The sequence below is a fragment of the Monodelphis domestica genome, chromosome 3 (genome assembly GCF_027887165.1).
Source record: "Monodelphis domestica isolate mMonDom1 chromosome 3, mMonDom1.pri, whole genome shotgun sequence".
NCBI lineage: Eukaryota > Metazoa > Chordata > Mammalia > Didelphimorphia > Didelphidae > Monodelphis > Monodelphis domestica.
The window spans coordinates 214,306,024-214,322,340 of NC_077229.1; the positions used below are offsets into that span (position 1 = coordinate 214,306,024).

Consider the following 16,317-nt stretch of genomic DNA (forward strand, 5'->3'; position numbering starts at 1 on the left):
CTCAGGCCTGAGCCTTCTGGGGACTAATACTTTGTATATGATTTTACATAAGTCACTTAATCTTTTACTTTCACTTTGTTTAGGAATGGGCCTGGCAATCATACTTCCTATATTATAGGGTTATCCTAAGGAAACTACTTCATAAACAATCACAAAGTTTTCACAATCTAATTTTCCTGTGTTGGAGGGGCCCATTAAGATGAGGCTTAGGACCTGGATTTGTTATTTCATTGATATAAATAGGGAAATGCCAGATGAGGAAACTCCCATATCAGCTACTCTAAGGAGTCCTTTTTCTGTCTACAAAAGTATTTATAGCCACTATTTTTGTGATGGCAAAGAATTAGAAATTAAAGGCATGTCCCTCAGTTGAGGAATAGCTGAACAAATTGTGGTATATGACAGTGATGGAATACTATTGTGCCATAAGGAATGAACAGGATGATTTCAGAAAGAGCTGGAAAAGGCCTGCATGAACTGATGCGGAGTGAAAAAAGTAGAACCAGTTCATTATGCACAGTAATTGCAATATTGTCGAATGATCAAATGTGATAGACTGTGCTACCTACAGCAATTCAATGATCCAGGACATTTCTGAGAGACTCAGGAGAAAGAACTCTACCCACCTCCAGAGAAAGAACTGTGGGAGTAGACATGCAGATGGAAGCATATAATTTATCACTTTATCTAGGTATATTTTGGAGGCTTTGGTTTTATGAGATTATTCACTTATGAAAATGAATAATATGGAAATGTTTTGTGTGGTAATACATTGTATAACCCAGATTGAATTGCTAGTCAGCTCTGGGAGTAAGGAAATAAGAAGGGACAGAGACACTATGGATCATATAACTTCAGAAAACTTATGTGGAAATTTGTTATTAAAATTTAAAAATCCAGCAATACTACAAAATTAAGTCACTACAATAAAAAGTAATATTCAATACTAGTAATTCATAATTAGCAGTGAAGAGAAAATTTAAATTAATAATCATTAGCCATTAACATTTAATAATGTAGAAGATAACACAACATATCTAATCAATAATTTATCATTTGTTTTTGTTCAATAACTATTTGTAATAAACATTAATGAATAATTCCAAATAAATGACAAGTAAATTTTTTAAAAAGATAGTCCTTTCTCTGCAACTTCTCATCTTAAGAGAGCTGCTGGGAGCACTAATAGGTTAAGTGATTTGCTCAAGGTCGCACAGCCAGTATGTGTCAGAAGTGAGACTTGAACTCATATTCCCAATTTTGCAGTCAACTCGCTATCTAATATGCTAGTGGGCTTGTAGATATTGTTTAATATAAGACAATTATTTACAAGCCTATCTTTGCTTATAATTGATTACAAATAGAGCTATATGAAATATTTCACTCTGATTTGATTATTTCTTTTCCTACCCAATATCTATTTTCTTACTCCTTTTTTCCCTCTCTATCCTCTAGTTTCCATATCTGTCTGTCTGTCCATCCATCTCTCTGTATGTCTGTCCATCCATCCATCCCTCCCCCCCCACTGGAAGTGCCCAAGTCAAGACATAAGACTCCTAACTTCAGGAAAGCATACTAAGAGTTAACGATGAGGAAATGAATGTCTCCCTCTCCTTGGCTCCCATATTTAATTTGAACTCCAGTTGTGTAGTGTGGTTCCTCTTTTTATTTAAACTTCTGATCAACACAGGAAATCCCAGACCCAGTAAACTTCTTTGTTACTCGATGGAACACAGAGCCATGGATCCAAATGGCATATAGTTTTGTAAAGACAGGTGGAAGTGGTGAAGCTTATGACATCCTTGCAGAAGACATACAAGGGACTCTCTTTTTTGCTGGTGAGGTATGTGACGTGATTTCCCAACCTCCAAACACATTTGGTTAATTTTATTGCTAATGAAATGTCCCATGGGCCTACCTAGGACCAGGGAACAGTTGGCTAAATGAATAAGGATATGTGTACAGATTTATGATAACATCTGGAAAAACTTATCTCTACTATTTGGGCATTCACATTTACACTCTAACTGCTGGGTTTTTGGATGTTCATGCTCATATAACTTTGGTATTTTCTAGTACAAGAATATCTTCCCTACTATTGCTAATAAGTTCAACAAAAATACTGCAGTGGGGTTGCTGGGTACCAGTGGTCAGTTTATAGTGTTATTGACTATATAATGGAATTTGTAGTGGGGTTTAGCTATAATTTATCAAAGTAATGTTAATTTAAAACAGCAGTGACATTATGTCACGTATATATCTAAGGAGTAAAACTGATGTTTAATTTACTCTCCCAAACTTTCCCTGATTTCCCTCCTTGCTTTGACAGAGTGTGTATAGCTAATTTGGGAGCATGTTTTGCTTTATTACCTTGGTTTTTTTTTAATATCTGATCTCATTCATATTCTTTGTTACAGGCAACAAATAGGCACTTTCCACAAACAGTCACAGGGGCATACTTGAGCGGTGTACGAGAAGCAAGCAAGATAGCTGCGTTTTAATTCAAAATTTCTGTGGACCCAGCTCTCTCTCCTAAGGGAAGAATATTGCAAACAAAGATGGACACTGTATTTCAACTGATTTTTCTCACTTAAACTTTTTGGAAACCAGAATTTGAAATATTTCTATTGTGACATAATTGATATATATATTGTTTGGCACTAAATATGGAAACATTAGCCACAGAAAATGATTGTTAGCACTTATATTTGACTTTATTTTCCTCTTAACTAGCTCACATTATGCCTGTAGACCTTTGTGTTTCAGACCGTAAGGCTATGGACATTTAATGATCTTGTGTCTTAAATTAAGGTTCATGGTTAGAGACTTACTTCAAATTTGTATTTCATCCAGCTTGCCACCTTCAAAAGGTGAAAGGAATTACTTGAAGAATCTGGATGTAGCCATGAATCGAAATTGTGAAAATTCATCCTCTTTACCACATGAGCCTTAAGACTTTTGTATCTCCCTAAAACTAAGCTTTTATTTACAGCTTGGATAACAAAGACTTGGCATTATGCAGATCTTTGCTTTAATCAAAGATAAGCTAAAACCCCGAGACTATTTTTTGTACTGTACATATTTTTTCTTGTTGGCTACTTGGAGGGTATTTAAATTTTAGAAATCTTTTATGATAAAACATTTTAGATTTGTTCAGTCACATTTGCAAGAGAGCCAAAAGTGATCTCTTCTCAAGAGCAAATTTCTCCAACCATCGCACTGCTTGGGGAATTAGCCTGTATAACTGAGAATCAGAAATCAACAAACTTTAGTTTTTGTATTAGAGTGGCATTAAAAGGCTCTTTTTTTGAAGCCAAACTTCATGGGTTAATATACTTGAAATATCCTTAAGTATGGCAATCACTATTAAAGATTTGAGAGAATAATTTTATAAAGCTTAGGAAAAGACAGAAATAACTGGAATATATCTTCTAATAGATCTCTTCTCAGAGTATTCCATAGGCAGGCCCAGTGGAAAATTACAGAAAAATATCAGATTTTCCTAATCTTTTTTTCCCCACATTTTAGATTAATCCCATCTTATCCTAATGCACGCTTGCACGTGCGCGCACACACACAAGCAAAATGTTGCCTAGAAACACAACAAACACTTATTTTGATTATAGAGCACTTAGTATAATGTTACTTAAAACAGATATTTTCATGAGGTTTACCTTATAAAGAGCCCCAATGAAGGAAGGCCATTTTGTGTTATTTATTTGTGTTTAAATAATGTCCCAGTGTGAATACAGTTTAATCCTATTCTTCAATGTAAATGTCAGGGAATAAGGATAACTAGATTTTTTAAAATCAAAACATGGCAATTTAATCTTTTTTTTTCAGTTACTTAAAAGTTGAATCTTAAGGACAAAACCTAAACACTTCTGTTTAATATTCAAGTCTGAGTCAACCATAATTACTTCTACCATTAGTTATGTTCTGAAGCATATGGGGTAAATTTTAGAAGCAATTTTAAAATTTTACACACACACACACACACACACACACATATTCCTAATTAGGCTAGAAAAATGCTCATTTTTTTCCCCTAATTGTTAAAGGAGATAAAAAATGTGAAATTACTATTAATAATGTTTATCTGTATGCAAACATTGGTAAAATTTGAATGTTACACTTTAAATTATTGAGCATATTAAAGGTATGACAAAAGTAAAATGATCAGTGCACAGCATCTTGTTTTAAATGGTCAACAAAACACACACACATACACACGTTGTCCATGTGTACACAACTAAATTATGTCAGTATATGAGGACATTCAAAACCTGTACTTTAAGTTGTGGGGACAAACATGCCTAAATGGAAAATTCTAGTAAATGTTTATATTTTAAACATTTAATGTTTCAGAAGCTAATAGGCTCTGGTTTGAGGCTTTCTTATTTAACAGGCCACAATATTCTTTTCTCAGCCTTGGGAGTTAACGTGCATGTTTTTCCATTTTGTCTACAAAGACTTGTAAATATGCAATGAATATGCTTTTTGTAAAAAAAAGTATTGTTTGAATGCAGAGCATGATCTTTTTGTGTGACTATGTTAAAGATGCCTAATAAAACTGGAAATGGCTGCTTTTTTTTTTTTTGCAAAATGTTTTTATAAATTTCTAATCAGTGTTCAAACCATTTCAATGCATTTATGCATTCATTTTAGCCTTCTGTGAGTTTAAAACATCTTAATCCAGCTTAATCACTACCACCAATATGGCAATCATCTCGTCTACTATTCCTTATGCTACTAGGCTGATAAATAACTGTTTTATGACCAAAGTGTATTGACAAATGCTCCCAAAAACTCAGTCCAAAGGGTCGGGTCTCTGATGTCAGGGCTGTTAGCGCTGCACTTAATTTTTCAGGAGCAGCTAGCTATGTTCACAACAAAATCTATGGCTCATTTATAAGCTGCTCAGAATTTAGCCAGGCTGATCCTGGGGTAGCACTCTCACTGCATCCCTGAAGCCTTTCCAGCTGGGTTTTTGAGATCCCACACCAAGTTAAGGCACTGGATTAGCATTTCACTGGAGAAACTCGAGAGGGACCACGTTGATATGGGGGTGGGGAGTATAAGCTTTGATTCAAAGTATAAATTAGAATATAAAAGTATGGTTTGATCCTGTAAGAATACTGTCATGTGTGCAATAGCTTAGAATGAGCTGAGCTCGGTGAGGAAAGGTAAGGATAGCAAAAAGCATTGTTTAGGAAAAGAGGATCCAAGAAAGAACAGGATGTTATGGTAACGGACAGCAAAGAGAAGGCAGAGGTGCTCAGCTCTTAATGTTTGTTTTTTTCTACCAAGGAAAAAGTTCTTTAGGCTGAAAAAGACAAAACAAGAATGTCTGTTAGGGAATACTGACACCCAAGAGATAGTAAGAAAGCTCGCTGCACTTAATGAGGTCAAGTCACTAATCCCAAATGGACAATATTCTCTGATGTTTAAATTAGCTTATTAAATTAGTTATTATTAGTTAAAATTAATAGTTGCTGAATTAGCCCATTGGTGATTTTTACAAGACTGAGGAATGGTAAATGTAGGACTGACTTAGGGACACATGCCCTGATTAAAAAAAAAAAAAGAAAAATTAATCTGTAAAACTATAGGTCTAGGAACTTCAATTTCTAGTAAAATTTTAGAATATATTTTAAATAATGAACATCTAAAAAAAGTAATGGTCACAGAGCCATTATTAAAAATGCTAGAATTTATGTAGAGCTTTATTTTATTTAAACATTTACTTTCCATATTAGGGTATTGGTTCCAAGGCAGACGAGTGGTAAGGGCTAGGCAATGGGTGTCAAGTGACTTTCCCAGGGTCACACAGCTTAGGAAGTGGCTGAGACCAGCTTTGAACCTAGGACCTCCCATCTCTAGGCCTGGCTCTCAATCCACTGAGCTTCCTAGCTGCCCCCTATGTAGGGCTTGCAAAGAGCTTTTCAAATATCTCATTTTACCCTTGCAACAACTCTGGGGAGTAATTGATGCTATACCCATTTTACAGATGAGACTGAAGCAAAAAGATTTAAGTGACTAGTCCAGAGTCACACAGATAAGAACCTAAGGCAGGATTTGAATTCAGGACTTCCTGACTCCAGATATGGGGGAAAATACAGCTACTTTTCCCCCTGTCATCTAGCTGCTTCATTTATAATTTCATCAAGACCAAATTATGCAGATTAACTTCATGTCCTCTTTAGACAGTTCAGGGGAATGCACTCTTTCTTCCTGTGTGTGTTCATGTATACAGAATCATCTACCTAACTGTAGCAAAGCATTTAACAAAATCATAGTACTGCTGTGCACAAGATGGAGAGATGAGGGCTAAAAAGTGGTCTCTAAAATGGGAGCTGTGGCATGACCATTCACAGAACAGAAAAGTAGGTTGCATTTCACCTTGAAAAATCAGGAGTTGGGCTTCTCAGACACAATTTCATCACCCCATCACCTGTGATTGCCCATTGTGAAGATGGGATTAACTTTCCCCTGTCCCTTTTTAGATTTAATCAGAAGTGTATATACCCCACTTATCCTAAATTGGGGGAGGTCTGTGACCCATGTGTGTGAAAGTGGGTGATGAATCAGAACCCACTGACTGCCCCCTGGGCAGTCCTAAGAAAATTTACAGACTAAAATTGGTCCATATAAAAGTGGAAGGAAGGCACAGGAAATGACGAAAGGAAGGGTCTTTAAAAGTGGCAAGACTTTCCTGTGACAAGGTCTTGAGCCTTCAACTTGAACCTGGAGGAGCTCTGACTGAGGACTTTGGACTGCTTCTATTTTCTATTAGAATTACCATGTAAAAAAGGCTGACTCTTCTCCCTGGCTTGTTCTAGAGATACTAGTCTCCGGAGGGGCGCCTCGTCTTGGAGGAGGTCTTGTGGCTAGAACCCTTGTTAATTTACCTCTGGGCTCCTTTTGCCAAGCCTCTTGTGTCCTGCCTGGTTCAGATCTCTCTGGAATTTCTAACTTTCATTCTTTCTCCTTTTGGAAATAAATTACCATAAAAAAATCATTTGGAATTGAGTAATAATTCCTGGTGACCACACTCATAAATTTAGCCCAACCCTAATTTTAACCCTTTACATTCTGGCCCTTACACCACTACACCTCCTCCCATCACTGAGTAAGCTTCCAACTGAAAACAGGGCACCCTCAGCAGCACTTGTCTAGGTGCTACTTGGGAACCCACTCCCTGAGTCCCAGATCAGCTCATGACTATTCCAAAAGCTCCTCAGAAAGTGGTCTGTACACTCGAGGCAGTGACTGGTAGGTATCTCACTTCCCTCTCCCTTTTTTCCTTTTAGGTGGGACTGTCACACAGGATAAGCAGACTTGGAGGGGTTGTGAGCTGCATTGTAGATCTCATCATATCTTTCTCCAAATCTGATCTAAACATCCCCTAGATTTTAATATTTTGTTTCCTCATTGTCTTCTCTTCAATGAAATCAGTAATAGTTTCTTTGACCCACCAGTTTTGGAGAATTAGATTTAGTTACCAATTAATTTTAAATTTGCCTTTCTATAAGCCCTTATGATTTTTATTGCATTATGGTCAGAAAAAAATTTCTGCGTTCCTATATTTGTTTGCAATGTTTTTATGCCCTAGTACATGGTCAATCTTTGTATATGTGCCATGTGCTGCTGAAAAGATGTATTCCTTTTTATCCCTATTTATTTTTCTCCAAATAGTTCTAAATTTTTATAACATTCTATTCACTTCCTTTATTTTTTCGTTCAATTTATCTAGTTCTTATAGGGGAAGGTTGAGGTTCCCCACTAATTTGGTTTTACTATCTATTTCCTCCTGAAGCTCCTTTTAATTTCTCCTTTAGAAATCTGAGGGCTATACCATTTGGTGTATATATATATTGAGTATTGATATTTCTTCATTATTTGTACTACCTTTCATCAAGATGTAATTACCTTCCTTATTTCTTTTGAGATCTATTTTTGCTTTAGTTTTGTCTGAGGATCATAATCATCGCTACTCCTGCCTTCCTTGTTTTAGTTGCAGCCCAGTAAATTCTGCTCCACCCTCTTACCTTTAACCTGTGTATGTCTACCTATCTTAAGTGTGCTTCTTGTAGATAACATATAGGATTCTGGTTTTGAATCCTTTCTATCTCCTTCCTTTTTATGAGTGAGTTCATCCCATTCACATTCAGTTATGATTACTGTGTATTTCCCTCCATTTTCACTTCCTCCTTTGATTCTGCCTTTTTTCTTATCCCTCTTACCCTCCCAACTTTTTGCTTTTAGTCAGTCTCCTCCCCTTTCCCCTTCCCTAATGTTACTCCCCCCATCTCACCTCCCCTTATTATTCCCCTTACTATAGTGCCTTTTAAATGACCCCCAACCTCTCCCTCTCTTGTATTGCTCCCCTCCCCACCAGTCCACTCATTACCCTTCTAATTCTCTATAGGGCATGATATAATCCTCTGCCCAAATGGATCCGACTGTTCTTCCCTCTCTGAGCCAATTTCAGTGAGTGTAAGATTTAAGTATTACCTGTTGCCAACCTCTTCCTCCCTTCCATTCTATCAGTCTTCTCCTTCCCTCCCACTGTGCGCTTCTGTATGAAATATATATATTTACCCCATTTTATCCCTTTTCCCATTTCTCTTAGTATTATTTTTTATCCCTAGTTTTATATATACATATATACATATCTGACATATCATCTGTTACAGTTTATTACTGTAACCTCTAGGTATACTTCTAGCTACCCTGACAATAACAATTTTTAAGTTATAAATATCATCTTTTCCTTCCATTCTGCCCGTCTGTTCCACAATTTCATTTGCTGGTTTGATACCCATCCAGGGCCTAGCTGCTAATTGGATGTAATGTAAATCTCTCCTGATCCTTTTCTTTCTAAAGACTCTCACTTGATAATCTTACTAGTTTGCATGGGACAGGACCAGGACAGAACCATAAAAGACATCTGTGATTAAAGGACATGATCTGGATGAGAATCCAGCAGAGACTTAGAAGATAGGTTGGAGGAGAAAAAGGAAAAGAGTATCAAGGGGAGAAAGTGATCACCAGTGTCAAGTCTGCAGAAGTCAAGGGATAGGATTGAGAGGAAAAAGGGCTTCATTTTCAGAGGGAATGACCTGTTCAAAGATGGCAAGAAGAGAAATAGAAGGGAAGGGATTGAGTATTTAGGTGAACAGGGTGGTCAGCAATGTTAAATGTTGTATGGGTCAAAAAGAATTGAAGTATCAGAAAAGGTCGTAAGAAAAACTCATTTGCAACTTTGCAGAGCACAGTTCAACTGAGTGATAAACTGGAAGCCAGATTATGGGGAATTACGAAGAACAGAAGGGAAAGCAGAGGCAGTAAAAATGTACTTGTTTATTCATAGTGGCTAAGGATCCATTCTGCCCTCTCCCCACCAGTATGTATGGACATGAGGCATTCCCACTCCCTTCACCTTCTCCATCTCACTTCTTGCTATATGGTACTGTTCAATTTTGTGCATCCCTGCCTCTCATTCCTCACTAAGGCAATGTAGAAAAAATACCCTCATTTCTATGGTCCATACTGTCCTATCTTCACCCATGGATGATAGTGATTTCTAGTTAATACCAGTCATTTCTTTAACACTCTTTGTTTAACCTGAGAGGCTCTGGGCCTTTGCCCAGTGTGAATACCATTCCATAGTTTCAAGTTCAGTCACTCCACAAAGTGTTGCCCATGCAAGGCAAAGGAGGTCACACACCAAGACTATTTCCTGTTGGTGTGTTCTCCTTCCAGGTGAATAGTAGTAAGTTTTAACTGTTATCTATGTGTAGCTCTGAGGTTCTTTATCCAAAATGCCTTACAGAACAGAAACTCAGAATAGATGTGAAGATGGAAAGAGAATCAATAAGAGCAGTAAAATGAGTCCCCAGCTGATATAAATTTGTAGCTGACTTAGGAGTTGGCTCACTTCCCCTAGCAACAGATAGCAGCATATATAAGTATTATTAGAATCAGGGAATTGGAGTAATTCAGGGCTAGGATTTGGCAAGGTGAAATCAAGGGAAAAGGAGCTTCAAGAATAAGAGAATAGAATTGATCTGGTTCACAAAGAGCTTAAGACCCCAAAAGGAGGAGAAAGGAATTAAAGTAATGGTGATAGCCTGGCAAAGTACTTAGGGGAAGAGATTACATGTTGTGTGGAAAACAAATACATTTGGGAGAAATAGATTAATGACCAGCTAAAGGAATTGCATACTTCTTGATCTTTGAAAGGGTTCACTTGTGGACAACCTATATATCTTCATACTAGCCTAGTATGAAGGCAGATGTTAAGAGTAGAGAGTCTGAGCCATGCATTGAATGCATTAAGGAAGAGGCTGAGTGGGGGATCAGCTGATCATAATCACTAGATTTGTTGATAAATTTGAATAGCTTTACTCAGGCAGCTTTGAAATTATTGCTAATCTCAATTTTCAAGAGAAAAATGCATTGATGAGGTTAAGTAGACTATAGTGTATTTATGTCACAAAAAATTGACCAGAATTTTAAAAGCCTTTTATGATTGGGAAAGGGAGATAGGCTAGGACAACCAGAGAACCACTGTATTAGAACCATTAGAAGATCTAATAAGTTGTCGGAAGATTTTAAAAAGGTAGAGACAAATTATACAAAATGAAATAGCATAGATAAGTTGTGGGATGTATCAATGCACTGTATAGCTTATATGTTAAAAGGATTTCATACACCAATAAAGTTAAGTACACTAAGAGATTTAACTCTCAAAATATAAATTTAAGATGAAACCTGTTTTTACTCCAGCAAACCCTAGATTAATCAAATCCCTTTCATCCAAAATTATTGAAACATTTTCCTAAGATGTATCCTTAATACAACATTCTAAATAATCCAATCTCTGTTATTATTTTATTATTTTGAATATTATCATAGATACAGACAGCTAAGACCGAGTTGAATCCCTTTAAGTCCCTGAAAGTAAGCTTTGTTGTGGAACATCTACTTCTAAGGGTTAAAAGAGGATTGTAACTTTTTCCTTAAAGTAGAAAATGTCAAGTAATTGAGGGTTTTGATGAGACTTTCTATCAAAGGCTCAATTTTTTTACATTTTCTAAAAATTAAAAGGAATTTATTCATTATTATCCTAATAATTACTTTCCCAAAAGATATCAAGAAACTGGGTATAAAAAGCAAATGCAAAAGACCAAAGACATTTAGTACTCACAATTTTAATTTTTTCACTGACAAGTTTCACAGAAAAAAAAAATGAACTTTTATCTTAAAATCAGAAGTCAATTTTGGGATCTGCGTTAAGGTTAGTTTAAAGTAGCTTATTCCAGTCATCTGAATTAATAAGCTTACCATAAGGTTCTAATAAATTTTATTCAAGGAAAAAGTCAAACATAACTGCCTATTAAAAGGAAACACCAAGTGCTGCTTTGCCACATGGAAAACACCATTCAAACTTGACATTTCAGTAATGAACACTATCCCTTGATGTGAAGACAATTAAATGTTTCTTATTAAAATGCTCCACAGGCCAAATGTTTCCCTTTTACAAATCAAAATTGTTTCAGAATTAGATATGATAAGTTCATCTGGCAAAATGATTTAAGGTATCGTCTATATAAAATAAAATGTGTTATTTTAGTCTCATGAAGAATCACATGCAGAGAAATGATTTCTTCAGTTGAGATCAACTAACATTTTGATTGGCCAAAAATTTTATAATCCAGCAGCCCTGATGTGACATATCTATCCATTAATGTGAAAATAAATGTACCATTGGCTTTTTTGAGCAATACTTTTAGTCACAAGGGTCTGCTGCTGACGAACACTATGTAACTACATTATCTTCATTTGGCATTTGTTTAACTTCTACACCATTACTACAAAAGTAGTCTGTTTCCTGTGAATAGTAATATATTTTATGTGGGCAAAATCAGTTAAATGGAACTGAGTTCAAGTTTATTATGAGCTGGAGGTGGTTATACTCATCTGAGCCTTTCTCCAAAGTTTCTGAAGCAGTTTTGATTTCAATATGTGCTAAAGTTAATCCTTGAAATACAAAATGTATTTGCAGTCACATTGTGAAGCTAGCTATAAGAGGATTATACTTCCTAAATAAAATAGAGTTAAGTGGAAAAGAATGAGTAAACTACTAACTACTTCTTTAGCATTATCTTTATAACTTCCACTTCTCCATCATAACCTTCTGGCAGAACACTGACACTTCATGTTATAATTCTAAAGATACATAGATTTAAAAATTGATTTGCACAAAGAAATATGAAAACCTTATATACAACAAATCCTTTTTAAAAGTACAAAAATACATCTATGCCAATTGTTTTATCATGCTGATAATTTGCAGTACATATTTAAGATAGTTCAGATTTAATCACCCAAATATTCATAGCATGTATACTGTATATCCTGAATATAATGAACACACTACCACAAGTTTAGACTATTTGTCAGAATGTGTATTCAAAATATTGTCTATACCAAATACTACAATAACCCAAACTCTGCATGTATAAGATGCCAATAGTTACAACTTTTTTTCTACTTGATTATTAAAAGAATTTCATTAAGCAAGCTACGAATATTAAGCACACTAAAAGCTACAACAGTCTAAGAGTCCATTACCTTATATAAAGAAATCCAAAATGTACAAAATACACAACTATAAAAAAAAAAGCAGGGAACATTCATTGCCATGCAAAAATCTTAACTAATAAAACTGCATAAAAATGCAATTTAAAAGGGGTGAACTCAAAACAAATTTTTACATTAACACTTATGACACAAATTCAGCAGTCAATTCTGCTTAACACAATACTTGACCAACAAAGATTTAGAAAAGGAAATACATTCTTTTTGCTGGTGTTTATCAGATCTTTGAATTCACGGGAAACACTCCAAATCAGCAGCCTTTATAAATGATCTCTGTCTCATGAAATTAACTGAAAGGAAAAAGAAACATATCAGATTCCTATACCTAAAACTTATTATTCTGAGCATGTTATGTAACTGCTAACATATATACATAAATAAGAGAGACAGAGAGGGAGCGAGAGAAGACTGTTGTTGTAGGGATTAAGGATAAGGAAGAAATATGTACTATATTGCCAAAAGGGGAAGCAGTGTGTTCTAAGAACATATGAAAGATTTTCCTTGGTAAAAGAAATGTTCTACAATAGGAAAGAAAACTCTTAATGGCAAATATTTCACATATGCGGATAGATTATTTTTTTCCTTAAGAAATTATGTATGCAGGGCAGCTAGGTGGTTCAGTGGAAAGAGCTCCAGACCTGGAGCCAGGAGGACCTGGGATCAAATCTGGCTTCAGTCACACCTTAACTATGTCACCCTAGGCAAGTCACTTAACTCCATCTTCACAGCCTCTGCCCTCTGTCCTAAAGTTGTTACTAGGAAAGAAAATTTTGAAAAAGGAAAGAAAAACAGTTCTTTTTCTAATTATTCAAAGGGAAACCACAGCAATATAGTACAAGATAATTATAGCAAGCGTGTAGAACAGCAGTAGAAATGTTGGTCAAGAGATCCCCTGAATTTTAGTTCCAATTTTCACAACTTTTCTCTAGTTCTCAGTTCCCTCCTTTGTTTAATGGTGATGTTAACAACTTGCTCAGCTCAAAGGATTAATGAGGATGAAATAGGAATGTATGAGAAAATACTTTGAGAAGAATAAGGCAAGATTCATGTTCTAGTTATACAAAATGAAATCGAACTAGCAGAAATGAAAATATTTACCTCTTTAACAGTCTTTTTAATGAAATCTTTTCTTTCAGACAAATCATAGGCAGGATAGTTTTCATATACCTACAGAAAGCAACATAGGAAAAAGAATAAAACTATGTCATCAAAATATTCTGTACTTTCATGTAAGATGATTAAATCACCAAATATAACTCATTTTTGTTGATACATACCCAGGTAAAAATTCAGAAATTTTTACAATGTACATTTCCTCTCTTCTGGCATAATAAACTTATAATCCTCACTATTAAAACTGTAAGCTTGCAGTTAATGTGATATTTAACAATATGAGTGACCTAAAAAAGTTTTACTAGGGAGGTTAATTATTTCATATTGTTATAGTTATCGTGACCATATTCTCTTTTATAAATGATTCTTTTTTTTTAATGTCACAAATAGGAACCATTATCTTGAATAATTTACAGGATATATTTTACCTGTAAGAATGTTCATTTTTCTTGATTAAAGACAAATTTGAAAATAAATTAGTCTCACTATAATTATAATTAATTATATAGAATACGGTCCCATACTGAGCCATACATATTCTTAACAGTTCTGGTTAAAGTATTAGAATTTTATTTAGTATAAGGCAATACTAAAATTGGGTAGCTGGGTGGCACAATGTTAAGAGTCAGCAAGACTCATCTTCCTCAGTTCAAATCTGGCCTCAGAGACTTACTTGCTATGTGACCTTGGACCCAAGTCACTTAACCCTCTTTGCCTCAGTTTCTCATCTGTAAATGAGTTGAAGGAAATGGCAAACCATTCCAGTATCTTTGCCAAGAAAACCCCAAACAAGGTCACAGTCAGTACTGAAACAACTGAATAACAACAAAATACTAAAATCTGGATCTGAGGACCAATTTAAAATAATACTTTTAGTAAAGGGTTTATCATCAGGTAATAGAAGGTATTTCCTGCAAGTGAATTTATTAGAAAACAGGAACTTACACCCTTGAAGTATAAACATAATTTTCATCATTTTAAATGGAAATCTTTCTCAAAGGGACAGCATGCTTACAAAAACAAGAAATTAACAGAGCAAAATAGGATAAAATAGTAAATCAAGAGTCAGGAGACCTGAAACCTCTTTCTAGCTCTGTCACTAATTAGCTATGTGACCTCAGACAAGGCACCTATTACTCTCTTTGGACTTATAAAGTGAGCAATTTAGATTTGATTATCTTAGTTCCCTTTGAGAACTAAAATAATTCTTTGAATAGTCTGGGCTGAATATAACCTTTTCTTAATGATCTATGAACATTAAAATTATTGTACATATTCTCTCTGCCCCCAGGCATCCTTCTGGTTCTTGAACCTTTGTTTTATTCATTCATTTAAAAAATCTCCATTAGTGTGATGCTATCATTTCCTGTTGTCAGTCAACTTAGAAAAGGTTAGTGCAAAGCAACCTGGACATAGAATCAGAAACTTGGCTGACTGTGCTGACTTGAGTATTTATTGGTGTCCTTGGGAAAGTTATTTTGCCCTTTATGGTATCTTTATCATCTGCATGAAGGTGGGTAGACTAGACAATCCTGAATGTTCCTTACAGCTCTAAATCGGTTTCTATAAATATGCCAATAGGAGAACCTCATCTTTTTCTGTTGTTGCTTTTAATTTGCTGTGAATGAATGGGCATTTGTTGAGTCTTCTTTATGTGGTAAACATCTCTGTGTTATACCCAATCAAGTTTGTTCACTATTACTTTGTGTTTATTATGTACCAGGTGCTGTGTGAACCACTGGAAATATAAGAAAAGGCAAACCAGAATCCTTGTCTTCAAAGAACTACTATGCTCAGGCTTAGAGATGGGAGGTCCTGGATTCAAATCTGACCTCGGATACTTCTTAGCCTATGCGACCCTGGGCAAGTCACTTAATCCCCATTGTCTAGCCCTTGTCGCTCTTCTGCCTCCAAGATAGAAGGTAAGGGTTTAAAAAAAAAAATTCCTATGCTAATGAGAGACATGTAAGCAAGTAACTATGTACAAAAAAAAGACATGTACAATGTAAATGGAAGAACCTTTGTGTGAAAGAAGATGCAGCATCAGCCTCTTTCAGCAGGTAGGATGTGAACAAATTCTGAAAGAAAATTTATCTAGAGTAGAGGTTGAGGGACATCATGCAGGAGGCAGGAAATGAAAATTCATGTGGGGAGAATCTTAAGTAAACCACAGTAGCTGGACTGTCAGGTATGTTGAAGGGAGTAAAGTAGCAGAGGGCAAACACAGGAACCCTTACACAGCAAGTGTGCAAAACATGAATTTTTCTGAGTATTACATAAAAATGAAATTTGGTGAACTCTGTCATATTAAATGAAATTCAGTTAAAGGACTGGGGAAAAGAATGTGGAAATGTCTAATGTGGAAAAGAAAATACTTCTGGAGTGGAGAGAGTATAAGTATGGTATCAGTATTTGGCACTTAGTTGAGTAAGTAAAATGATTTAAATTTATTCCCGTTAGCTATATAGGACAGTAAATGGGAGTTGTAGGAGAGGTAGATTTTTTTGATACAAAATGCTCTCTGAAAGTAAGTGT

General features: G+C 35.4%; 2 protein-coding genes across 5 annotated transcripts in view; one reads left to right on the plus strand and one right to left on the minus strand.

Annotated features, from left to right (window-relative positions):
* KDM1B (lysine demethylase 1B) overlaps window positions 1-4,606 on the plus strand; it is a 47,816-nt gene extending 43,210 nt beyond the window's left edge. The window contains exons 21-22 of the mRNA XM_007487893.3: window positions 1,691-1,843; window positions 2,418-4,606. Of these exons, the coding sequence (XP_007487955.1) occupies window positions 1,691-1,843; window positions 2,418-2,501 (237 nt within the window). The 3' untranslated portion in view covers window positions 2,502-4,606. The remainder of the gene's footprint in view (window positions 1-1,690; window positions 1,844-2,417) is intronic.
* Window positions 4,607-11,203: 6,597 nt separating this feature from the next.
* The window catches only part of DEK (DEK proto-oncogene), a 35,707-nt gene continuing 30,593 nt past the window's right edge, over window positions 11,204-16,317 (minus strand). For 3 of the 4 annotated variants that reach the window (XM_007487892.3, XM_001376169.5, XM_016431755.2), the window contains exons 10-11: window positions 13,768-13,836; window positions 11,204-12,959 (exon numbers count right to left, since the gene is read on the minus strand). In XM_007487892.3, the coding sequence (XP_007487954.1) occupies window positions 12,948-12,959; window positions 13,768-13,836 (81 nt within the window). In that variant the 3' untranslated portion in view covers window positions 11,204-12,947. Of the gene's footprint in view, window positions 13,837-16,317 lie in introns of all 4 variants that reach the window. The other variant, XM_056823486.1, reaches the window with a different exon arrangement.